Below are 25342 nucleotides of genomic sequence, written 5' to 3' on the forward strand. Positions count from 1 at the left end.
TTATAAGACAGAGACCACCCCTGGATCGTACCTACTGGACTGTCTCTCCTCTGACTGTCAATACGATAAAAGTCCGACCCATGTCATGAAATCTGTGTCAGTGAGGAAACAGCAGCATTATTCAAGTATATTCTCACACCTGCTTAAGTTTTAGCAAAATATATATTTCCCGACACTCATGAGTGGAGCTTCACATCACCAGCTGGAGAACAGAGAATAAAAATCATCCTATTAGATCTCAGATCAAAATATTGTGCTCTACAGTGGGGCAGATTGTGATGTTCTTGTGATCATTGCCTCTTGTCCATCCGTGTTTGTTTGGCTTTTTCTACCAGAGTGATGGTGCCTGATGTCCTTTGCCTTGAGCCTCCTGAGGGAACCACCCTGTGAATGTGGTAGTTCCACCGTCATTAAGCCAGACGTCTTTGACAGCGGGGGTAAAACACCAACATGCTTCTTGTCTTCCCAAGTCTCATTGTGTAGTCTGAGGAAATTGAAAAAGGAGAAAGAGCTCAGAAGACCTTCAAAAGGACATTAAAATTAGGTTAAAAGCTAATGCTTGTTTACTCATCATCGTAAAGAATGTCTTGTTATCATAAATGTTTAACATAGGGCTTGTGTTCCAAACATTGAACTGCAGTGGCAACTTGAGCTTTTAACAGAGAAGAGAGAGGGTGCTCATTGGAAGATTTAAAAATGGATAAACCTGTTTCCTTCTTGGTTGGGGGCCCTCAGCGCAGGCACAAATAAACTGCTGCGTAGTGCAGTGTCTCTCAGGTGGACGTCAGGAGCGAGCTCTCTCTGGTTCTGCTCTCCAAGTGGTACACATCTCACCAGTGATAACCCCGCTGAATAAATAGCAAGATTGGGTAGAGAAGCGGTGAAGTTACTGACAAGTTAGAAAAAAACACATGTTCTCATTATGTATATGAATATCAAAGAACTACCTTCCAAGGGATCAATTTGCTGTTCCTCATTCTGCCGTTTGGTCTTGGTTGTGTCTGCGTGTTCTGAGACCCGTAAAGAATTTCTGTCTCTGTAAACGTGCCGACTGTTGAGACTGTCATTAGCGATACTTGACAGCAGGCGCTTTGATGGAAGAACGTCTGGAACCATCTTAAAACACAAGGATGACCTACCATAGAGATTGATTTAATGAATATTAGTGAATCTCTCCACACCGACTATTATATTATTTAAAAAAAATATATCAATTTACTGTGATGTTTACCTGTGGGGCCTTGAAAAAGAATTTGAGGAAGGCTTGAGTTGACCTCCGTAGGAGACGAAGGGTTGTCGGGGATGGTGATGCTGGTGGTGGCTGGGATGTATGAGATTTGGTGAGGGTGGAATAAGAGCACTCAGGTGCAACAGTTGAGATGAACATCTCCATTGTCCTGTATCCATCCCCTGGTCACCTGTGAAAGCAAAAAAATAAACACGCACACGCGCGCACACACACACACACACACACACACACACACACACACACACACACACACACACACACACACACACACACACACACTTCACTAAAACACAAGATCTCTCCTAATCGATCAAAGGATGAAACATTCATAGCTTTGCCTCCAGGAAACCACCTGCATGTTGGACAAGTAAATACTTCCAATATGAAGGCAAAAGGCAACATGATGAACCTTACAAAATATGACACTAATGATACTGGGGATATAAGGGTATTTTTTTCGACGGGCTGAACCTCCAATAAAAACCAAAACATTTTACCTATCTGATGCAGCCCAGCTGTGTGTTTGCTCAGATGCGGACAATTGCAAGACATGTTTTCCAGAGGGTCATCCTAAAAAATGTCAAAGCAAAGTCAAATTACAGGTTGTGTTTCTTGAAGCATTACAAGAAGTATCAAATTAATTCATTTAGTCTGGATTATCTGGTTCATCTTTACCTTGACAGGCTCACAGCCCTGCCACAGAGTCACCTGAGCCCCAGAGTGAGTGGTGGAAGGAGGAGTCACAGCTTTTTTTATCAGACCATTTGCCTTCGAGAAGAAAGAAATATAAGTGGGTACATGTCGGGAAATGTCACTTCTTTGTCTGGCTGCCTCTCAACACATTCACACTATCTGTACATCATACCTGCCATTTTCTCCGGTGCCTCCCAACAGGCCTCTCTGGGATGTTCTCTTTAACTTTCTCATGTGGCAGCCTGGACTCCTGCAAAGACCGCTCAGTAATCAGTCTCGTTTGACAGCAGACAAGAGTATGCATTCATTAACGGGCCATTGAGTCTCTTACAATAGTTTTGATGCTGCTTTGCAAAGCCTTTGGATCTGTGTTCTTTGCTCTGAGTCTGTTCCTCTCTTTATGACTCTTTAGGCACTTCTTTTTCTTCTTCACTGGAGTTTGCTTTAGAGAAGAGTGACAGTGTGTTGTAAACTGATTTTCACACAAGATATAGTTGTGATATTAACCTTAATCAAACACCCACCATCAACTCAAGGTGACGACAATACTACATCTGCTGTTGTAATAAAGCACTAGTGTAAAACTGAACTCGCAGCATACCTGTGTTTGTGGCTGGTTCAACAAATGTGCCGGGAGTCCATCTGAATCTGAACTATTTGATCCGCCAGTGCTGTGAAAGCAAAAATATTCACATTCAAGCTAAATGAGAGCACATTTTATATTTATGCCATTATGTCCAAGTATAAATAATACCAAGAATAGTAAATTAGGAGATTACCTAGTTTCCAGGTCAGACATGGAGAAGTTGAAGTCAGTGGCCAGATCTTTGCCCAGCCTCTCGCTGACCTCTTTTCTTAGCATAGCTCCCAGCTCTGTCAGACAGTAACTGGTCTGAGATAAGAAGAACAGAGGAAACATTAGAAAACAATTGCACACAAAATTCTGTCACAAAATTCAGGCCTTTAACACCAGTATCAAGGTATATTTTAGTGACGGATGGAGTCTACATATCTCTAAAGGCCATGAGGCTTCATCCCACACCTTTGTTGGATCGGGGTCGCAGTAGTCCAGCAGGGTGTCACAAAAATAAAAGCCCAGGGACTTCAGGTCTCTTGTGGTAAAATGTGTTCCTTTCCTGTCACCTAACAGTTAAACATGTTAATCATCATATAAAAACACATGAAAGAAAACACATATTCAGGAAATGATAACTTTACCCAAAGTGGAGCCTCCAAAGGTGGCCTCCATAGTGTAGCTGTTTTTGATGCCAAGTCTCCACATTACGATTCGTCCTGTTCCCTCTTTGCTCTTCTGCACTCTGAATTTACAACTCTTGAAGGAGAACTGAGGAAGATAGGATAGTTTAGATGTGACACACGAATGTTAAATATACATAAATGAATAACAAGGACCAGACACTGTAAATACAGAAATGCACGTCTTACATTTTAATAAAAATGTTTGAGGGTCATATATAATTCAGACTAATATAGGTTTTATGGATTTTTTTTTTTTTAAATAACACTGACTTTACCTTGTTACTGGCATTTTTGCTCATCATTAGTGGAAAGACTCTCTCATGGAGTTTAAGAGACACATCACCTTGGTTGTTACAACCGTACATGAAAACATTGTTTTTGCGGTTGTGGCCATGAAAGTCACAGTAAAGAACTACATCCATCTCAGCCGTCAGCCTGGGGAAAATATGAAAGAATTTTGTTGTAGGTTGTGATTTGTCAACTTTCCAAACATACAAAATGTAGGAGAGAGAAGAAAAAAAAGATATTGTAAGCACTATAGGTTATTATGAAACCACTCTCAAACTCTGATCTTGTGTTATTCTATGCATACGTCCTTACCTTTCCACAAAGTTTCGGGTGTGCCACACGCAGGGAAAGGAATCTCTGAGCAATGTTTTGTAATTTCTGTTGAGGTCTCTGCCTGCCAGGGAGCAGCGGTAATTTCCCACCACCACACCATCAGGGTTCAGCATTGGCACCACCTGTAGCACATTAGAAAAACACTTTGTTTGATAGCAGTACAATTACAACCCAAACTCATAGGTCTGTCCATTCACCATCTGATTTATAAATTACTATTCAGACAAGGTATTTGAGTAATGATCATGATAATAATGCAGATGAGAGACTAAAAGAGCTCGAGGTTCCTCGCCTTGAAGACAAAAGTGTCCCTAAGTAGCTGAGCATCTTCCGAGTCCCCAAGCAGAAAGTCCAACAACCCCTCCATCATCCAGGACCCGTTGGTTTCTCCAGGGTGCACTCTGGCAGTCACCACCACGGCCTTCTTCCTCCTGCCCTCCACCCTGCCGACCCCCTGGGACGTTATTGTCACCACATACACAGCATTCCCAGCGAGGCTGTGGCACAGCACCCGTAGTTTACAGTACGACGCAACTGCAGGATTGGAAGAAATGCGCTTGAGGTAGCGCTGCAGGTGTGAATAGGTGTAGGGGTAGCAGTGGGCCAGATAGCAGGTGTCTGAGTCATAAGGGAACTGGAGAGTCCAGGTGAGCGAGTACAGGGTGATGGTGTCGTTGTTGTTGTCCTTTGTATTCTAAATAGAGGCAAAATACATTTTTATTAAGATGGGGAATCTCAAACTTTCTGAAAATAAAGATGACCAAAAGATGACGACATGATTGAACACTAAAGAAAGAGACGAGTAGATTATGGTGCACTGACTAAAGCCAGTCAAAATGCTAATATTGACTGGCTTGTCCAATATGTAAACCTACCTGATTGTTGTTACGGTAGTATTTGATGTTGGAGCCGGTGCGTTGCCATCCAGTGCCTTTCTCCTTGGCAGCCCTCTCAGAGTAGAGGAGTGGTTTCATACCCAGGGAATACAGGCTGCTGCTCTTCATCAAGTTCATGATAGTGAAGCGGTAGGTGATTCCAGCCTTCATGTTCCTCACCCTGAAGTAGAACCACTGTGTGTGCTTTCTGGTGTACATGTCTGTCTGCAAGGTGAGCTCATAATCGTAGACACCCCTGAACAGGGAGGAAATAAGGGTGGAAAGAGAGTAACTTCACCTGGAACCACAGGGATGGATACAGAATAGTTGAAATGCTGTGGCAACAAGACACTCACACTTGCACAGCTTTCTGAAGGTTCCCACTCTCAAAGCGCGACTCAAACTCAAGGGTGAAGTCTGTCTGGTTGATGTCATAAGATGTGGCACTCTTAACGGGGCCCCTGCTCCCTCCAACACGAGAGCAGGTGAAAAAGGGGCGCTTAGTGGCTAAAAGGAGTGACAGCAGCAGGAAAAGAGTGATCATAAAACTTGGATTGTTTTCAGGCAGTGGTGGCAGGGTGTAACATGTTTATCAAGAAAACTATTACAGTTGATATCTGGAATAACACTGATGAGAAAAGACACTTAAGCTGCTTAATGGCCCACTACAACTCTCATGAGACTCTACATTAACTAGAGAGTAAGACTTGGATTACACAGCACTTACAGATAGGTATGGTGATGCCAATATGAAATCCACATCTTGAGCCATAAAGCCCTTAGGTTGTGTTTGTTCTCACAAAATACAACTATGGGTAAACAAATTCAAACAGTGTTTGGGGTCTGAAGTTACCATGGTCAATGCAGTACACCACTTTGCCTCGCTCCTCTCCTGCTGGCATCGGTGTCCTCTCATGTCCTGTTGCCTGATAAAAAGGCTCTGGCTCTGGGGGGTCCCACTCTAAAACACAAACTCTCTCTGTATTGTTACACTGCCGGAAATAGGACATGCAAAGTTTTAGATGTAGTTTAATTCATTGTTTCCATTCGTTACTTTTTAAAATTATTATTTATTTATTTACAATTTTTGACTCATTACCAGCACGTGGGCTGATTAACACGGCTGAAAAGCCTTTTTTTTGCACTTCAGAAACACAGTTGGCTACAAAAAGGAATAGGAAAATTACCTATGTGATGGATAACGTCAGTGACAACCTCACACTCTATGGGCCAACGGGGGCGGGAGATGGATGGAAAGTTAACCAGGTCCAACGGTGCCCTGAGACTCAAAATTGGTCTGCCACCATCAAAATCTATGAGCAGCTGCCTGGTCCGCAGAGTCTGGGTCAGGTTTATGGACACTGAAGGGGAAGATGAATCACACCCTGAATATCTGTCCTTCATCCTCCTGCTCTTCTGGTGGTACACACTGGATATGCATTTTTCATCAGGTCTGGCTGATTACCTCATTCAGACCGAACAAGCTAAAAAGGGATTATACTGCACCTAATTGCCTTTATTATCTCATTCACAAAAGAGCTCTTGTTTAATATATAATGATCTAGTAGAATTAGGGATGAGACCCCACATGTCCATTCAGCGTTGACCAGTTCTTACTTTGCACAGTCTCCTGTCGCCAGTATGGTTACATGCGTATATTCTACATACAAATGTTGTGAAAAATAACTTACACTGCCTCTTCCCTGCTAATTCTTCCTCATCTTCTTCAGTGTTGGAGTCATTAGTGTCTGATTTGTCCAAATGAAGGGTATTCCACCAATTCCTGATGGCAGACATAGCCTTTGTTGATGTTTTCTCTACCTAATTGGGAGAATTGAAGTCATCACCAGTGTTGTATCCTTATTACCAAACTGAACCAACAGTGTACTGGTTCAATTCCAGTATCAGGAAAAGACAGATGAATTTGTTTGTTCTCATCATAAACCAATGGGGACTTCTAAACAAAATTATGAATCTGGTTTTGCACTTTATACAAACTTACAGCTGATGGTGATATATATTTTATAGCATTACACAACACTTGAAATCATGCCAGGAGACATTAAAACAAACATACAACAAACTTAGATGCGGTATACTCACGGGGGAATCTCTTACAGGCATCTTCACCCGTCTTTCTGCTAAAAGAAAACTCAAGATTAAGTCATATTGCACCGTGGTACGTGCTAGTGTAGCTCGTACAGCTCATACAGTGACACAATGTCCGCATGGGCTGTTGTTTTTGCAAAAAATCCAGTAATTTACACCAAACTTTATCGCAACATTACATGCGTCCCCACTGCCTTTTGTTGTTGCTAACATTAGCATTAGCTGCTTCAATTGCTTCTACTGCTACCATGCTGTTGGCAGCGTGTACAACGTTTTCGTCAAGTGTTGACAGCCACTTACCTCAGTTACATTTTAATTGCACCTTCAAACCTTCAATACAAAAAAAGAGAGCCGGTATATAAACAAAATGACCGAAAATCAAACTTGTTGGCTACCACAAGTGGAACAATCTTTCTCCAAGTAGGCGACGTATGTTACCAGGCAACAGGTTGTATCAACAACGTCACGGTTGCCATGGAGATGCCCACCCAAAGAAGCAGCTCTCAAACCAGGAAACAAAAACAAAAATGTACGAGTGTGTAAAACAATTTTTCTTATACAACATTTAATAAAAAAATGTCAATGCATGTCGAACCACACAAAGAGAGACTGGTCATTGCAAAAAACCATTTAATAACGTTTTTACAAAATATACAAGCTCGGTGACATTCCCTCCCCTTTCCGAAAACATGGCTTAACCCACTATACATTTTTATGTACACAGTTGTAAAAATGTTCAATAAAATAGATGATCCCTCCAAACAAACTGTGGCGGTCATCTACAAGGTGGTGTTGTTTACCACTGACAGACTAATGAACCCAAGACATTTGGCACATTTACAATTTTGGCTACAAAAACAGGACAAAGAAAAGGACATTCAACCCCTCTGGTGAATGGCCTGCCATGTGGGGGGCCTTTACATGTCTGCATCATGAGCATGAAAAATGGTAGAAAAAGTCCACAGACCACTGAACAAAACTTAAAAAAGGGGGGAGGATGACTTTATGGTAGTGACAGGAGTGGATTTAAAAAATGTTGAGTGGGCATTTTATGACCCGGGCCAGATGTTACGTGCTATTCAACTTCCGTTTCTTCAGTCGCTGCCGCCAGTCATCGGGAAGGACCTCAAAGTTGGCATTCTTTGATGCTTTTCCTCTGGAGAAATAAAAACAGAACAACATTTAGCTTGAGGTTACCAAAATGGAAACAAATAACTTATCAATTTTAACCATTGCATTTTTTGACTGCTAAGATGATGACACATACGTCACAAGCTGCTGTTGTTTCCAATCCTCGATGCTCTTCTTGTTGAGCAGGTCTCTGTCTTCGTCACTGGAGCTGCTCTTCTCTTCCTCATCCAACTCTTTCTGGATGCTCTGCCACTTCTTCACCAGGGAAGGCATTTTGGTCTTACTCTTCTTTGACTGCAGAGCAATTCAGGAAAAAAATAGCTGCAGTTTTTTTTCTGTGACATTTAACGTTTGGCATTATAGAGACATGATATGCTGCAGACTTATAACAAATATTGATAGTGTTAAAACAAAGCTTTCTCTACTACAGTCTTGTGACACTTCAAGTGTAATGTAAACTCCAATACTAACCTTGTCCTTTTTGGTTTTCTTGGTCTTGTCTGCGGGCGGGGCTTTCGGAGGTTCGAAGGGCGGCTGGGATGGTGGCAGTGGTGGTTGAGGAGGTAGGGCCGGGACGGGTGGGAGCGGGGGTTCACAAGGAACCACGGGAGCAGCGACAGCCGGCACACCCCAGTAGGCAGTTGCTGCCATGAGAGGAGCTGCAGGCAAAGAGAAACCTTAGTATTATGGCATAAACAATTACATTTTGCTTCCTGTTTTTTCTTTTTATGATAGGAAGCAATTGGACATAGATTATAAGGGAAAGCAACAAAAATTCCCCATCACATAATTTATAACAGAAATTACAAATATGTCTTTATTATCTGCTTACCTGCACTGGCAGCAGGCTGGGTGTAGAGAATGGGACTGCTGCCAATAGTAATGGCTTTATTCATCTGACTGGCTTTACGTTTCTGACCTTTCCCCGATGACTCTGCAATCTGTGTGACAAGAGTGACAAGAAATTCATGATAAATTCAATGATGAAAATAATGAACTTGCCTACTCTGATTGAAACATGTAAAAATGATCAGTCAGAATATTAACAGATATAGACTTATTGAGGAAGGAGGGAATTTGATAGGGTGCCCCAGCGGGTCACTTTGTAGGCTTAGTGCCAATTGCAGTGGCCTTGGGTTTGAATACAGCCTCTGTCCTGTCCTAATAAAGGCAAAATATCCAAAAGAAAGTTGATTATGCCAATACCTTCAAAGCATTTGGAGGTAAAGGAGGTCTCCCACTGCCGTCTTCCTCAGTTCCAGGGGCTGGAGGCTCCCCGTCATTATCATCATCCATCTCCATCTCCACCTCCATGATCTCTCCATCACTGTCAGGGGGTGGAGGAGGTGGAGGGGGCGAGCCAGGGGGAAGGGGTGGAGGTGGGGGGTAGTTGGAAGGTGGAGGAGGTGGGCTGTCAGGAAGAGGAGGTTGGGCTGGGGACCAAAATGCACTTGGCTGCGGGGGTGCTGGTGGGGCAGTAGCAACAAAAGTAGATCCTGTTTTTGAGACAGGGAAACAACAAAGGGGACGAACATGGGGACATTTTATTATTTGCAGCAAAGCAGTGCTGAAGGAGACATTCAGATTTTTCCTCGTTTTTTGTTCCCATGCGTTGAGTCCAAAAACAAGATTTCTCATTTTTTGCTTTTTTTAAAATTATGAAACTAGACATTAACACCCCTTATGTGTAAATTTGGGGACTCTATGACGAGCAGAACTGAAATAGATGACGATCAAAAACTCATGACAGCTCATGATCTGGAAGTTTTTATCATAACTGGGCTTTTGCAAACGGAGTTCTGCATGTGGATGCAGCGCAGCTGCTCCGCTCTCACCCGCGAGGCTCCAGCAGCTCGGAGCCGAAACAGGAAGCTCTCAGCCGACAGTCCCGCCTGGTCTTCATCTGGAGCAACACCGTGTCCTCCCCAAGGTCCTCCCGTGGTAAAATGTGATGGTCTCTGGGCCAAAGCAGGCCGCCGGCACCGACCCGTACCACAGACGGACCGCGACCACCGGTGGGGCCGGTGTTCCCGACCTGCTGTGGCCGAGAGACCATCACGTTCCGCGGCGAGAGGCTGTGACACGGCACGGTGTGTCTGTGTTATTGTTGTTTAGTGGCGCCCCCCCGCCCCCGATGGTGGTTTTGTGAATAGAACAACAATTGTTGTATATATTTATCTTACACGAGCCCTTTGATCCAGAAATGCGAGTGTCAGAAGAGCGACAGGCACAAACAGAACACCTTTCAGAAAAGATGCTGGGAAAAAAGCAGGGATTTTGATGAAACCCAGCCGTGTTTAGCTTGACTTTTCTCAGGAACAGAGGCACGTAGAAACAAACGGTTTGTGGCCATTTGAAGCTTTAAGTTTCACCTTTCAAATGAGCCACAGTATGTGTTGGTGGCAATAATATAGAATACACTGTGGCTCTACAAAAATCGTCAAAAATCGTCTAAATTGCAGGTACACTAAAACTTTGGAAAGGAGCGCGGCACTCAATGAGTTAAGAACGGATGGAAATTAGCCTTTGGCTACACTCCGGCTTGCTTACATTTTATTCCTAGTGAAGAAATGTTCATTAGCATGCACTGTCCCTCCCAAATAAACTGAAAGGAGACCCCACAACAGATTTGACACCCTGTCTATGTGTCTTGACATTGTGATTTTATTCTTGCTGTTGTGTGTTGTGTGTAACTTTGTTATTGTTGTTGTTTGAAAGGCTGCTTTTGTGATGATGTTTTTATATTTGTACGTGCTTGTCTGTGTTAGATTCATGTTATTTGTTCCTGCTCAGGGACTACAGATGAAATTTAGCTAGTAGCTAATTCTGGTACGGCTGAGAGCTGTGTACTGTCCCTGTTAATTAAAGAAACAAATAAAATAAAATAAATAAGATACGGCAGCTGTATTAATAGACAGACCTGTAGCCCCACCAGAAGATGAAGACGATGTTTTCGCATCTCCTTGACCGGACGTCTGCGCCTGGGTCCCTTGGCCGCCTTTCGGGTCTTCCTCCTTGTCCTCTTCTGCTGGGAAATCCCACTGGGATTCACCGGTCCGGTCCTTCACATAGAAATACCGCCTGTGCTCTCTAAAGAGTGGGACAACAGAGATAGAAGGCAAGAGTCTCAACGGCTGGCCTGGCAACTGGCTGAGTGACATGATACCCTGGGACTGTAGGGCAAGGGAGTGGACATAGTGGCCACAGTAAAGGGGCAGTGGTGTTGACGTGGACGGCAACTTTAGCCATCCAGAAGAAGAGCCCAATTAGAGTGTGGCTATGAATGTGGATAGGGGACCCACCTTGCTCTTAAAATCAATAAAGCAAAAACAAATCATCTTTAGGTCCTGAAAGTAGCATTCAGCAGCTCACACCATGGTTGTCACATTTGTTCCTTTTTAGACAACCATTCCCACCCAGACACAGGAAGTCGCCAGGGAGGAAGTACCATCATCATAATCATCATCATCAACAAACATAGGTCAGAAAATAACAAGCACACAATCAACTCGTTTCACATCAGAAAGAAGAAAATAAAAAAACAGGAAGACATATGAAATAGAGTTGGTCTGACCTGCTGGATTCCCGTCATTGCTCCATCTTCACCTTTTATTTGATGCGTGACACTCGTCGCTTTCCGGGGCATCACTCTGTCTGCATTGCTTTCTGGGGGTTGTAGTCCTGTAAAGTTCAAAGCTCCCCGACGGAACCAACCTTCTTACCATGCCCCCCACCCCCTCCGCCCTCCCCAAATTTCCTCTGATTGGACCCATAACCAGTCTACATCTGCCCTCACAACAAAAGGGCTCAACAGTCTGTTATGGGGAGAGGGAGTCCTCTCTGTGGCAGGTATATTTTTACAGGAAGCAGGCTGGCCCTGAGTGGATGCTCCCTTATCAGTGCGTGCAAGGCAGAGTGCCAGGATTGCATCTTAGAAACCTGAAGAGTCTGTTTCTGGTAATTATTTCAATCCACTCGAACTCGTTAAGCTTCTCCCCAAGTCATGTTACAAAGTCTGCAACCTCGGCAATAACGGGGTGTAGTCACACGGTAAGATTTGTGGGGGACGAGGGAGTTTAGAGGTGTGAAAGGTAAGGAACGCGTACCTGTCCCAGTGGCAGGACCAGCCTTTAGGGGTGGCGTTAAGTTCGTAATATTTTATGTGTTCGGCAGCTTCCTGTAGCCTGCGGCGAAGATAGACCCCGTTCAGAGCGCCTTCCCTCCAGTCGGCGATCCTAGTCTGGAAGGAAAATATCAAAAATAAAAAGGCAAAAGGGAGAAAGAGAGGGGACAAAAGGAGACAAGAGTGAGATAAAAACCCAGAAAGAGGTAAAGGAATAAAGAGATACAAGAGCAACAAGATAGATGAATAGCAGTAGAATAATTACAGTGAGCTTCCAGAATGACACCATGTGATGGATTATTATGAGAATTTTAAATATTAAGTACTACCACATGGCTGTGTGTAAAAATGATATGAAATAAAATTAAGCATTAAATATTTTATAAGTCGCACAGAGATCACTACAACTGGAAGCTATGGTTATATTGCTAACCATCCTCTCACCTCAGTCTGTAGCAGAAGCAACTGGAAGTTTGAAATCGCCTTTTTATTGATCCCGAGGAACTCCATCTTGCTGGTTAAGGTGTTGGCTAATTCTCCAATCTGAAACTAGATATTTTTACAGGATTAAAAAATGTACTATGGGAGACTGCAATAATTATTATGGTTAGTAATAGTAACATTGCTGTTACTTTGAGCTCGGGCGTTTCCACTTTGAGCTCTGATGTGTCTTCTTCCTTTACCGAAGTTTTTGAAACAGTTTTTTCTTCAGCATTGTCCGTTTCCTTTTCTTCTCCTTCTGCCACATTCTCCAGGACTTTAGGGGGTGCTGCTATAAGACACAAAAGTTGGATTTAAGAATGCAATCATTTCTGTATGAAAGCACTGCTTGGTAGGATCTCTTTAATGTAATTTACTTAACTATCACACACATCACCCAGCACTAGCACATGTTAACATTTCAGCTTACCGGTCTCTGTGTTGTCCTGTACGTCTGAGCTTCTGCTGTTAGAGTCTGGGCTGGCAACAGAGGGGAAGGCAGTCTTCCAGCGGTTTTTCTTCAGTAGAAGAGCACGGGAACTAGAGGCCTCTTGACTTGTCTCAGAACATGGACTGGATGCCCCAGTACTCCCATCCTCCTCCAGTGCGCGGAGCTCAGCCTGGGAGTCAGACATTAGAGAGAGGTTAAAACCAGGTCATGCTTACGTTAATATGTTACTAATGTAGAAATGGCACCACTGTGCAATCTAAGACAACTTCAATGTCATTCCTGTCAGTTATTTAAGTTGCAAATATAAAATCTGGCTTCTCACCCCTACCTTTTTCCTCTCCAGAGCCAGTTCCAACTCCATTGTGTCTTCCTCAGGCTCGTCCTCACCATCTGAGTTGTCTCCCGACTGCTTCTTGGCAGACACATCCTTTTGGACAGCGGGAACTGAATCCGTGTCACGAAGAGGGGTGGTGGAGGGGGATCCCGCAGGGCGTGCACCCTCTCCGTCAGAATCCAAACTGTTCTCTGGCTCATCCAAACCTTTAATTAGCTTTTTTCTCCATTTTTCTTCTGCCTCTTTAACTTCAGAGGGGATCAGAGGACCGAGCAGGGATGCAGCCACTCCACGGCGCTCCTCCTCTTCGCTTGTTAGCCCCACAACACTCTCAATTACCTCCTTTTGGACAAAACAACAGAGTAATACATTAAAACTCATAATAAGACTCTTTAAATGCCACAGAATAAAACTGATTCACATTTGCATAGGACTTCAATGAAACTTGCCTTTGCTTTGGTCTCTTTCACTGTTGTCGGTGCCGCAGCATTAGCAGCATTTTCCTCAGTGTAATAACCTCCATGGACTGTGCCATTGCCATTGACACTAGAGCTTCAAAGAAACATACATAAAACATCACACACAAATACATCTCTGAAGTGGGAATAAAACCAAGTGTACTTAAGATTATGTAGTTATACCAGGCTTCTGTTAATATGCCCAATCTTTCTGTCAGTCAGTCTTACCTGTTGGCACTACTCTCCAGGCTTTGCACCTGATCAGCTAAATAATGTGGCAGCTCCCAGGAAACCTCGTTGCTCACAGTGTTCCAGTAGTAGTAGCAGCCAGAGTTGTCGTCCCATACTTCCTGCCAGTCACCCATCTCTACACCCACTGCAAAACAGCATATGCATGAGATGCTACGTGACAAATACAGCAAATATGAGATGACATATTATGCACACACTCTCTTCCCATATAAACCATTCATTTCTAGGGTATAACCTGATTACTATTGTGCAATTGCTAGCTCTACTGTACTCTAACAAAGCAAGAGCATCATACCAAAGAAACGAAAAGCCCAGATTGTAACAATGTATTTACATTTCAAACATGAGAGCTTTAGTGCAGTAGGAGACCTTGATGTAAGTACTAAGTACATCTGTTGAACTGGGAGAGCTAGTTCTGCATGTAAGGGAGTTGTAGGTAGTTACCTCCAGCTAGTGAGTACTGGGTGTTGTACTCAAAATCTGTACTTTGCTGCTTCTGTTCTTCACCGGCAGCTGGCTGCTGAGCGCTAACCTCAGGTCTGGGTGGGGTAGCAGTTGGGACAGAAGGATGAGATGTTGCATCATCTGGAGTTGGCTGGGTGGTGATTGCATCAATTTCCTGTGATGGTAAAATAACAACAGTATTCAATTTTTTTTCTGACAATAACTTGGATCAAAATAAAAACAACACCCTTGTAAGCACAAGTCTTCACACAGATAATACGATTCATTTATTGATAAAAGAAAAAACTAGGCCTGGAAGACCAAAATTTGCAGGCTGCTTAGATCTGAGATGGACTATAGCCATACAAATATTTTAAAATACTTTCCTTTGTTGTACAACCAACAGTGTGTGATGTCGCATGATATAATAGACAGGAGAACTCAGCTTTGTCTCTTTTGTCATTACTAGACCAAGTTTACAGGAGAGGTTAGAAGGAATTCATTTTGTCACCCAGTTTTGAACCAGGAAAATGCATTTCTATACAAGTAATGCACCTCAATACATTATAAAAAACAACTGAGTTAGTATGTCGCTCATGTCCTTTTCCTTATGTTTCACTATCAGTGACCAAAATAGGGGGTGTGCAGCGTAATATTTACTCACAGCCATGAAATTGGCCAGTGTACTGTCGATGTCTCCCGGCTGGTTGTGTTGAGAATTCACAGTCGATCGCTGTGAGTCTCCAGCATCCTCTTCATCACTATCCTCATAGGCGCCAAGCAGGGACAACCCCTCTACAGATGGGAGACAAAAACAACATGGTTTAATCACAGGACAAGCGTTACTTGTTTCCACTGCCTGAAACACACACATAAAACACATTTGGTGACCTTACCTGTGGCCTTTACTGCAGGAGCTTTCATGTTGGTGCGTCTCAAGAATTTGTGTGCATCACCCTCCTGCTGTTCGTCTGCAATTCACACCAGCAGAGAGGTTAATGTTGAGCTTTATGTTAAACAGCAGCGAGATATTTCATCCTGACGTCACACAGCAGCTAACAGCTAACGGGTGGAAACCAATGGGTTTTTGCCCCACACGAGCCCTGTTTTTACAATCCGAGGGCGAAGCAAATATCACGTAGCAGTATTTATGTGTAAACTGTGTCAATTACGTGTGGGTTTAGCGGCGCAGTCATTTGCCTATAAATTGCCTATAGCCTATAAATATTTGGCAAGTCACCAAAACCTGCTAGCTTATTATCCGCTAGCTTAGCAAGCTAGCAGCTAGTTTCTGGTAGATCCGCTATATACAAAAATGAAGGTTTCGTATCTTGTGCTAAGGTCACTTGTGTATTTTTGTACACTGCGTATTTATTTACATCCAATATTAACTAATTAAATCGCTTACTATTATTGGGTGAATTCTTTTCTTTAACAGGCGAGCCCACCCATCATGCCGCGACCATTTAGCCTTCAGCTAACGTTACCTTACCCTGATGCTAACGAGCCACTGAGATAACACCGTCTTTGATAACACGTTTAAAAAACAAACACACCGTCAGATCCCGAGGGTGCTTCGTCTTTATCTCCCGTGTTTCCACTGCGGAGCCCAGGAGGTGAAAGCTGTAGGATTGTTCTCCGACCGACCGCTGCTCCTGTGAGGCGAGTTTTCTTCCCCATCCCTGGTCTGACGGCCTCGGCCTGGCTGCAGCTGCCTTCGCTGGCGTCGTCGTTGTCGCGACTGATGCTGCGTTCGACGCCACTCGGATTTTACGACCTCCTATTTGGAAAAGTGCAACCGAACGCCACCTCAATCAAACATAACAATAACACATTCATCAAATGAAGAGAGCGATAGAGAGAAAAAACAAAAAGAAAATAATTAAATAAAAAAAAGAAAGAAAAGAAAAGAAAAAAACTACCCCGCACCTATGCAGAACCACACAGTCAACAGTAAAACATCTATTTAAATGCATTTTAATATCAAAATACATTAAAACGTTACAAAGATGCAACATTTACATACGGTTGCAGATTAGCCTACCTTCTGATGTTATGGACACAGTAAATTCATGTTGTCATTTCTCTTCGATTTTAAATGATCTGTTTCATTATTTAAAAAACAAACAAACAACCTACATAATCTTTCTTGTCATTTTATTATCATTATTATTATTGAAAATGAACCATAATGAACATTAACAACAACAATGAACACCTTTCAGAAGGGCATCGGAATTTTCATCTGGGAGGTTCCGAGTTCCGAGTTGTCTTGAACGCAGCATGAGCGCCGCCTGCCAGAAGACCACCGCGTGCTCTTCCGGGTCGCGCACGGGGTCATGTTTTGTTTCGCAGCAGCAGCAGCAGGAGCCGAGTCCAGCTAAGTTGCTAACGAGCTTAGACACTTTTCGACCGTAGCGTTAGTAGAAGACACCGTCGTTACATCTATAGAAGCGAGGTCATTTTGTTTTTGTCGTTCTTTCGTCCAACATTATTCTTTCTTTCGCTCTTTTTTTACGAGTGTTTAGCGGATGAGCCAAAAGCTAGCACCCGGAATCTCGAGTGTGTAGCTCAATAGGCGTAACATGGGAGGGTGAAGATAAGCAATTAGCTACAGTTTGGACTGGGAGCCTCCCATCAATGTCTGAACGCAGGGATCCAGCGCAGAGGCAGCAGTCGGCGGGGCTCGAAGGAGGAATAAGTAGCCAGACCAGGACCAGGAGAAGATCCGGAGCCAGCGGGTCAGACTCGATGGGGGCCAAGATGGGTCCCGTTCTCCACTGGATGCACGATGTGGCATCTGTGACTCTCCTGAAAGCCCGACGGACTCTGTTTCAGGCTGCCATCCTGTTATGTGTCCTGGGTCTGCTGCTCTGGGTGTCCATCTTCCTCTACGGGAGCTTCTACTACTCCTACATGCCCACCGTGAGCTTCTCCACGCCCGTGCACTTCTACTACTCTTCTGATTGTGAAGCTTCAGAGCAAGCCCCGCTGTGTTCATTCCCCACAGCCAACATCTCTTTCATGAAGAACGAGAGAGACCAGGTGATGGCTTTCGGCCAGCCTTATCGAGTCTCCTTGGAGTTAGAGATGCCAGAGTCTCCTGTGAATGAAATGCTGGGTATGTTCATGGTCAAGATGACTTCATACACCAAGGGTGGGAAGGCTGTCTCATCAGTGGGGCGATCAACGATGCTTCATTACCGCTCCAGCCTCCTGCAGACCCTCAGCACTTTCCTCTTCTCTCCTTTGCTCCTGAGTGGGATGGCTGAGCAGAAGCAGCTCATAGAAGTCGAGCTCTTCTCAGACTACAAGACGAACGCTTATCAACCCACTGTTGGCGCTGTCATTGAGATCCACTCCAAGCGAGTGCAGATCTACTCATCCCAGCTCCGCATCCATGCCTACTTCACTGGTATACGTTACGTTCTGTACAACTTCCCCCTGACATCCGCAGTGATCGGCGTGGCCACCAACTTTGCCTTCCTGAGTGTCATTGTGCTGTTCAGCTACCTGCAGTTCATCTGGGGCGGGCTCTGGCCTCCAGACCAAGTGAGAGTCAGAGTCATGATAGGAGACAACACCCGAATCCAGCAGAGGAGAGAAGAGGTCCGGAAGCGCATGGAGAGGGAGAATTCGCAGAAGGAACTTGATGTTCCCAAAGTGATCGGCTCTGTGAATGAATCTGATTTCCAGGGAAGCGACACAGCGGCTGAAGTGTCATCAATGAAGCCCTCAGTTATCTCCGATGCCTCTGGGGATGATGATGCGCCACCACCAGATACCAAGGAGAAAGAGTCTCATGACTCTGAGGGGCCTGGCGAGAAAGGTGGCTCAGATGTGTTGGATGGATGCCCTCTGCCACAACAGGGCGAGACGACGCTCCGCCAGAGACCTGGACCCTGGATGAGCCTGTGAATCATGCTGCTGCACGTGCTTAAAGTGTATGATAATATGTCATATAATTTCCCATCACTCCTCAGCATACGGGAAATAACTACTTGGCAAAAGCTAGATTCAGTCGGCACAAGTAGAGGTGCATGAAAAGAGTAACTACCTGTGTTGTTTTAGCTAACAAACTTCAGCTTATTGTCTTGTCTTTATAAGTTTACCTCATTGTATCTCTGACTTCTGCTTACGTCTCTTTGCTTCATGTCCGAAAGACCACAGCACTGTTACTGTCTTATGTTTGTGCCACTTGTGTTTTTTGATTGTGCCCTTTTAAGGAGGTGGTTACATTCCAGTCCGTCTTGTCCAACAGTATACATAGTCTACGGGGATCTGGCACTACAATCAGCCGTTGTCTGACAATTTAACACGCCCTTTTTAAGTCAGTTGAACCTGTTTGTTACATTGATCTGATGTCTGTAGGGTGATACTTGGTCACATTCATGGTCGGCCTGCTAAACTCAGACACATCCTGACAATCCCTCCATTAAAAAAAAAACACAAGTAGATATTATTGACTCTAACTCACCAGTTCAAAGTTAAATCGAAGTGGAGAGTTGATTGTTTTTGAATGTAGCTGCAAACAAAAATGTCAATCTGGATTTAGAAATTCCTTGACTGGTTCACAGCCTTTTACATGCACACACATACAGTATATGCCTTGTGATTTTTTTTTTTTCAGAAGTGCTCTCATAGCAATTTGATTTGGAAAATTTGCTCCAAAAAGAGTCTTTGTTTTTAATAACTTCCTAGAAGTAGATTCCCCCAAAAAAGTCCAGCCTGAGGAATTAAAGGAATTTATCCCATTTATTTTTTGTTCTCTCAAATACAGACATTCAGTCCCAGTGTGGCACATCAATTTAGGGGTTAAACACTTTTACAGGGTTGGTTTCCATTCCATTTTTATTCAGTATCTGTTACTGTACAGTTTGCACTCTGTGGTTTTAAGTTGTGGAAATTGTATTTATTTGTGTGTTTTCATTACAATAAATAACCAGGATATTTTAGATGGGTATTTTGAGTAATATAAGTCTGTTAACAGGTTGGGTCATTAAACATTATCTGTAACCTCAAGGACCATACAGTATGAGTGCGATAAGGGGAGTTAGTGTTATGAAGTTGGCTCTTGTTGCTAAAGCTAATGATGATAAGTGTTGCAATTGTTGGGGTATTGTTCATCCTCCATGTGTCTAACCTACAATTCAATGGAGTTTAGGGTTCAAGCAAGTATATTTAAAGGTTTATTCAAGTTGTGTTGATGTAGGATTTGTACCAAAGATATTAATATGAAGCGCTCACGATTTGTCATCTTGAATTCTGTCTTTTAGGATGTTCTTCTAAATGCCTCTAAAGTTAAATGTTATTTAAGCACTTACACCGAATTAAGCAAATAAAAACATACAGCAGTGCACGTTTTTCTTTAATGTCTCTTAATCATATCCCTTGTTGACGGTGTTTGTAATGAACCATACTTTTATACAGACTCAAATGAAAAGCATATGCCATTATTATTTAAAATGTGCATTGTTTGACACAAAATATATTTAATACTTGTACCGTATTCAAGATAAATGCTTTCAGCATCTAGTATGAGGCTATGCTTTAACTATGCATGCCCTTTATACACAAGATAAGTTTCATTGTCATAAATCAAAATGATAAAGATAGCTAAACCAAGATTTTCTTTCCATATATGTCCAGTTTGTGGAGCATTTTATTTATATTCTTCATATTTTAGGATCACATTATCTTCTGCAACTCATTCAGGATCTTGTGAGTCAACACATGGAAGTGATATGAGGATATTTTCAGATTTGTGGTTGTGACAAGGCACCATAACAGCATGCATGAGTTTTATCTTTGATGTGCAAAATACGTTTGAATAATAAAACAGAAATCTGTCTTTATATATATTAACGTGTAGACATCATACCATACAACAAAGTGTTGTTACCTTGAATAGGAAGCTGAATGTAAGATAAAGATGCAGTTAATTCAGTGTGTAGCCTACACGCTGTTATAAATAACCATATGGCTATTTATATCTCTCATTGTAAAGATCTAAAAATGATACAAAATGTGCAAAAAGATATATTCAACAATGAAATGGAGTCTTGTTTACTGAACATCTGTCTGGTACATTGAGGAATGAGAGCGCTGCATTTACGATCTGTTTCAAATCAGAACCGTGGTGATGATATTAAGGCCCATTAGCAGCCTTTATTCAAAGCCACAGCCTCAATCTATCACATGAATTATGCATTGGTCTGGATAAGGAGTGCACTAATTGACTTAAACCATCCATCACTTGTATTAAAAACCTCACTGTATTTAGCCACAGTAAGTACATAGGCTACAGTATATTATCTCCGACCCTGCTAGAACAATTTCTCCCTATACTTTTTCCCAGAATTTGTGCTCACAGGTAACCTTTGAATTTGTACACTGCATCTGGTGACATCAGGGTTATAAAACCGAGCATATTTGTATAACCCCAAAATAGCGTCACTAATAAGGAAATGCATAAATAAAAGTGTGAGTCACATTCTGTGTTACTGTCCCAAAACAACACCAGTACTTGCAAGCATTGCTTACTATTTGTTGCATGTAAAACTCCAAAGATAGACATCTTGCAGTATTAGATAAACTAGTTCAGAAGTTGGTCAAAAGTTAATACCAATTTACAAAGTCACTTCTGTGTGAAGCCATATACAGACTTTTATAAATTCAAACAAGACACTGACATTTCGTACATGCCAGAAACCAAACAGTAAACATTTTATTTTCAAAATACAAATGTCCCTTTTCATTCAGACCAGATTTCTAGACTTTTTATTTTTTTATTTTTTTACTTGAAGCTCATTTGACTGGTTTTTACCATATATGGACCTGCCTGGCGTACAACACACTTCACTGTAAGTGTCCACTTGAATGCTGTCCTGTGCTGACAGACCTTGTCACAGCTGAAGGTTACTTTGTTCCTTGACCCCTAAATGTTTTGCTCCTCTTCAGGTTGTATTTCCCTGACCTCGGCTGTAGTCTCACTGGCTCCTTTTGACCCATCATCATCCTGCTCATCATCTGAGCTATCTGCCCAGCGTCCAACCCTCCTGACACCCTCGCCTACTGCTGGGGCGTTAACACAGGGATTGTGATCATAAATGACAAGTTTCAATCCCTGCATGTGAGACAGGGCTGGAAATTGACGAATTTTGTTCCGATCCACATCAATGACAGCCAGAAAGTGCATTTCCAGCAACACTGGTGGGAACTCTGTCAGCTGGTTCCCAGCAAGCCAGATACTTCTTAGCTCCTCCAGCCGCCCGAGTTCCTTTGGTAAACTCCGTATCTGGTTATAACCAAAGTGCAGGGTCTTGAGATTAGGGAGCTCAGAAACCACCTTAGGGAAAACAGTGAAGCAATTAGTCTCCAGCCACAGAGTGCTAAGCTCCTTGAGCTCCCCCAGTTCTCTGGGGAGGCTGTAAAGCCTGTTGTTACCCAGGTAAAGGGTGCCGAGCTGGGGCAACCTGCAAACAGCTGCAGGGAGCTCTTCAAAGCAGTTGAAGTCGAGGGCCAGGAGCTGCAGCTTCCTCAGTCCCTGTAGCTCAGCAGGTAAGGTGCAGAGGTTGTTGTCACTCAGGTAGAGCTTCACCAGCTCGTCAAAAACACAGGCAGCAACAGGTAGTCGTCGCAACTGCCGGCTGCTCAGATCCAGAGTCCGATCAAGAGGCATCTCCTTCAGATCCCCCACGAGGAAGCGTTGACAGCGCTCTGAGGGAATGAAGGCGATGACGCCCCTCAAGGCGTTACCCATCTTCCTCACTGTCTCTGACACGCCAGTGGTCCTCCTCATCAGTTTATTGCCAGAAAAGTGGTTGCACTCAAGCAGGCTGTTGGCGTCTTGTAATTCTCCACCACCGCCCCTCTGGAGTTATTGATCCTGATGATATGCAAGAAACAAAACAAGTTTATAACAATGTAATACATCTTTGTATTACTGTATCAGTATATGAAACTGCATGAAGCAACAATTAGATGATTATGATGCTGAATTACACCCTTTGATGGCATAACAGCCATGATGTTGAGTTATTTCAAAAAGATAATAAGCATCAACAGTCATCAGAAAGAGACAGAAAACATAACAGGCGTAAAGACGATCATAATAAGCATTGAAAAACACCTACTTTCCAGTGTTTGCCTGCTGATGCCCATGATTCTCAGCATCTCCTACAGAAAGCCATTTGTTTATCCAACTTAATGAGCTGAAAACCTATTGTATTCTCTGGGCAGATGTTCCCCAGTGTAGTCCTCTTACTATCTCTCAGTGGCTCTGAGCTTTGCCCTGACTTTCATGGCGATAGCAACCACTAGCTGCTCTCTCCTCCCCATTTATGCCTAATGACTCCCCCCCCCCCCCTTCTCCAAGATGACAGAGGTGGGAGAGAGAGAGACAGGGAGGGGCAGAGTGCCATGGATAAGCATAAGAAGTGCTTTGTGATGAAAGAGCAGCAAAGGTCATTTACATTCTGTTTTAATCGGTCCGGACGTGATGCCATTGGGCCAGACAAGTGGGCCTCCACTGTGGCATAATCTCAAGAATTTCAGAAAGAGACGAAAAATAAAGTGTATTTGTTTTATTGTGACTCAGTCTGTGGCCTTCATAGTCCTGCTATGATGAACAACTTCTTGGGAAAAGAGATGTATTGAAGAGGGCCAACTGCTCTTTGTGGGAACTTTGAGGTTTCTCTCAAAAAGACCTTAACCTGTAAAGTGAGAAACTGAGATAATGTGGATTATGATTTGGTGCTATACAAATGAAACTGAATTGAGTTGTTGGAGGCTGTTTGGCTCTGTGGACCTGTTTATCAGTGGCACATTGTACATGCCTGTTTGAATTGTGGGGTCATTGTGGTGTCAAGACTTCAGTTTGCTTAAGTTTAGATTTTCCTAACCCTAACCCTCTAACTCTTTAACTGTAAGAAGTCACTAGTAGTCATCCCAGCCTGCCTGAGGTGTGATTTGCACATGCTATCTTGCATACCTTCATTAGTGCCATTTTCCAACTTGATAAAGCTGGGGAGGAATTTCATTTTCCTTATCAGAGGGGGCAATGGTTGCCCCCCGTCTGTTTTCGATCACTGACAGACTGTTTTTAGCACTTGTCCTTCTCATCGTCCACTTATGGCCTGGGGGCCCCAAACAGACTGAGTACAGAGACAGAAACAAATGACTGCCGTGATATAGTCTCTTCATGCTGGACATTTTAATATGTCATGGCAAGAAAAGCTCAGCTCAGCTCCCTTTATGTAATTACTGGAGCGTTTCAAGCAATGGGGTTTCCATTCATATTTTTCATTACACCTGTGCCTTCCCTGCAATGACAAGTGAAAATATATCAGCAGTGAAAAAAGCATATTGGCTCATTAGTATCATTTCAACCACATCTCATATCCCCTTATCAGATAGAGCCATTAGTTGAAGATGGTTTCCTAACCCATCTAAATTCAATTAGTAACTCCATCTGCTGACAGCGACCAGTAGATATACAGTAATGTATCAGAAATAACAACTATTTGGACCTTGTGTGAAGTCCAGGCGTTTTTTCCTGTATTATCTTTTATTGCCATGTTTATCCTCATTTAACCAGGAGGGCAGCTGGAGGAGATGGTCTCTCTACATGTTAATTACCCGAAAAGGACAATGAGAACATCCTGCAGGCATGTCTGAATCTGCCAGTGCATTCCTGGACAAAGAAAAGCTGCTGCGCCTCAGTGAATATCACAGTCCCCTACTCTCGGTGTGCTGTACAGTTTTCTATGCTGGTTGTAAACTGTTTTCCGACTGCCCGTCTGCCCGTCCTGGGTGTGGGATCCCTCCCCTGTTGGCCAGACCGAGGTTTCTCCGTTACAGTCTAGGTCACCAACAAGACCAGCAGTAGCCTACTGAACAACAGAGGGGGTAGTGGTGATATCTGTTTGGAATAATGAGCGAATATTACGATTGTTGTTTTTAGATGTGACAAAGAAGCATAAATGACCCATATGGGTCCAGAGATGGTAAGCTTTAGCTTACCATCTCTTTAAGGTTTCTTAGCCCCTTTAAGTAAGGTTAGGATGCCAGAGGGAATGGCATCCATTACGATGGGGAACTCTTTTGGGGTAAAACAGAAACACCAAATGCTTGGAGGAACTCAAAATGATTTAGCAGATTTCCATTGCAAGCTGGGTTAGGCTACTAGAATTATGTTATTTAACCATGTTGGGAGAAATAATGATTTGGTTCCTAATTATTATGCTACATTTAATGTGTGTGGTTTATTTATTTTTTCATTTTTTTTGTTTAGGTCTTTTTTAATGTCTTGTGTGTGTGTGTGTAGGCTACTAAATGTGATGTTGACCCCTGTCAAAGACAAATTTCTGTTACCCTTTGTTGTCAGACAAATACATTTTATATTCTATATTGTTGCAGATGAAACACTTAGCCTACGTTAAGTTTTTTTTACTTCAACTTCAAATTTATTTCATTATGTGCAGGGGCACAATTAGTTTTGCAGTAGACAAGAAAAATGACACATTCGTACCCTGTAACAGACACATTCAAGAACACATGAATGGTGATCAGCCATGCACAACCACAAATCAACAACAGAGAGATGAATGACAGTAGTACAATAAAATCAACACATAGGCCTAGTGCAAGAAGAACACTGCATAAAGTAAGGTGCAAGAACACTGAATGCTTATTGTGTTTAAAAATTAAAGACCATGCCAAGAGCATTTGTTTATGAATTTTCTCTATTTTATAATCACATAAAAGAACATAATCCAAGGCCTCCCAGTTAAAGTTCAACATGCTGAGGTGGAGCCACTGCTTTATTATGACACCGGGGTTTTGTGTACGGAAGTGGTCAG

At 43.0% G+C, this 25342-nt stretch overlaps 4 protein-coding genes across 9 annotated transcripts; 1 reads left to right on the forward strand and 3 right to left on the reverse strand.

Moving 5' to 3' along the window:
- Positions 1 to 143: 143 nt before the first annotated feature.
- Positions 144 to 7245, reverse strand: agbl2 (AGBL carboxypeptidase 2). Of its 2 annotated transcripts, XM_085779729.1 has the most exons (22): positions 7108 to 7245; positions 6802 to 6839; positions 6390 to 6519; positions 5886 to 6059; positions 5552 to 5659; positions 5055 to 5205; positions 4699 to 4954; positions 4116 to 4517; positions 3803 to 3945; positions 3478 to 3637; positions 3161 to 3287; positions 2985 to 3085; positions 2722 to 2834; positions 2544 to 2613; positions 2274 to 2384; positions 2115 to 2192; positions 1925 to 2017; positions 1747 to 1819; positions 1232 to 1418; positions 948 to 1135; positions 707 to 848; positions 144 to 484 (listed from the first exon to the last, which is right to left on the reverse strand). In XM_085779729.1, the coding sequence occupies exons 2-22, from the start codon at positions 6820 to 6822 to the stop codon at positions 259 to 261; spliced, it is 3054 nt and encodes a 1017-aa protein (XP_085635855.1). In that variant the 5' UTR covers positions 6823 to 6839; positions 7108 to 7245; the 3' UTR covers positions 144 to 258. The 2 variants fall into 2 exon arrangements, with proteins under 2 accessions (XP_085635855.1, XP_085635856.1); XM_085779730.1 differs by lacking the exon at positions 6802 to 6839 and having other exon boundaries at positions 7108 to 7241.
- Positions 7246 to 7420: 175 nt separating this feature from the next.
- Positions 7421 to 16223, reverse strand: fnbp4 (formin binding protein 4). Of its 5 annotated transcripts, none has more exons than XM_085779737.1 (17): positions 16037 to 16223; positions 15377 to 15451; positions 15145 to 15275; positions 14481 to 14655; positions 14013 to 14160; positions 13776 to 13878; positions 13321 to 13668; positions 12972 to 13161; positions 12745 to 12830; positions 12506 to 12610; positions 12045 to 12178; positions 10871 to 11028; positions 9145 to 9434; positions 8771 to 8879; positions 8410 to 8597; positions 8075 to 8232; positions 7421 to 7963 (listed from the first exon to the last, which is right to left on the reverse strand). In XM_085779737.1, the coding sequence occupies exons 1-17, from the start codon at positions 16158 to 16160 to the stop codon at positions 7876 to 7878; spliced, it is 2610 nt and encodes an 869-aa protein (XP_085635863.1). In that variant the 5' UTR covers positions 16161 to 16223; the 3' UTR covers positions 7421 to 7875. The 5 variants fall into 5 exon arrangements, with proteins under 5 accessions (XP_085635863.1, XP_085635862.1, XP_085635861.1 ...); XM_085779736.1 differs by having other exon boundaries at positions 10859 to 11028; XM_085779735.1 differs by having other exon boundaries at positions 12694 to 12830.
- Positions 16224 to 16799: 576 nt separating this feature from the next.
- On the forward strand, positions 16800 to 19837 carry bscl2 (BSCL2 lipid droplet biogenesis associated, seipin). The gene has a single exon (XM_085779738.1). The coding sequence runs from the start codon at positions 17121 to 17123 to the stop codon at positions 18396 to 18398; it is 1278 nt and encodes a 425-aa protein (XP_085635864.1). The 5' UTR covers positions 16800 to 17120; the 3' UTR covers positions 18399 to 19837.
- Positions 19827 to 22793, reverse strand: lrrc10 (leucine rich repeat containing 10). Its single transcript, XM_085779739.1, has 2 exons — positions 22616 to 22793; positions 19827 to 22368 (listed from the first exon to the last, which is right to left on the reverse strand). The coding sequence occupies exon 2, from the start codon at positions 22279 to 22281 to the stop codon at positions 21418 to 21420; it is 864 nt and encodes a 287-aa protein (XP_085635865.1). The 5' UTR covers positions 22282 to 22368; positions 22616 to 22793; the 3' UTR covers positions 19827 to 21417.
- Positions 22794 to 25342: the final 2549 nt, after the last annotated feature.

The sequence above is a fragment of the Trachurus japonicus genome, chromosome 6 (genome assembly GCF_045865225.1).
Source record: "Trachurus japonicus isolate A0001 chromosome 6, Traja_1.0".
In the NCBI taxonomy this organism is placed as follows: Eukaryota; Metazoa; Chordata; class Actinopteri; order Carangiformes; family Carangidae; genus Trachurus; species Trachurus japonicus.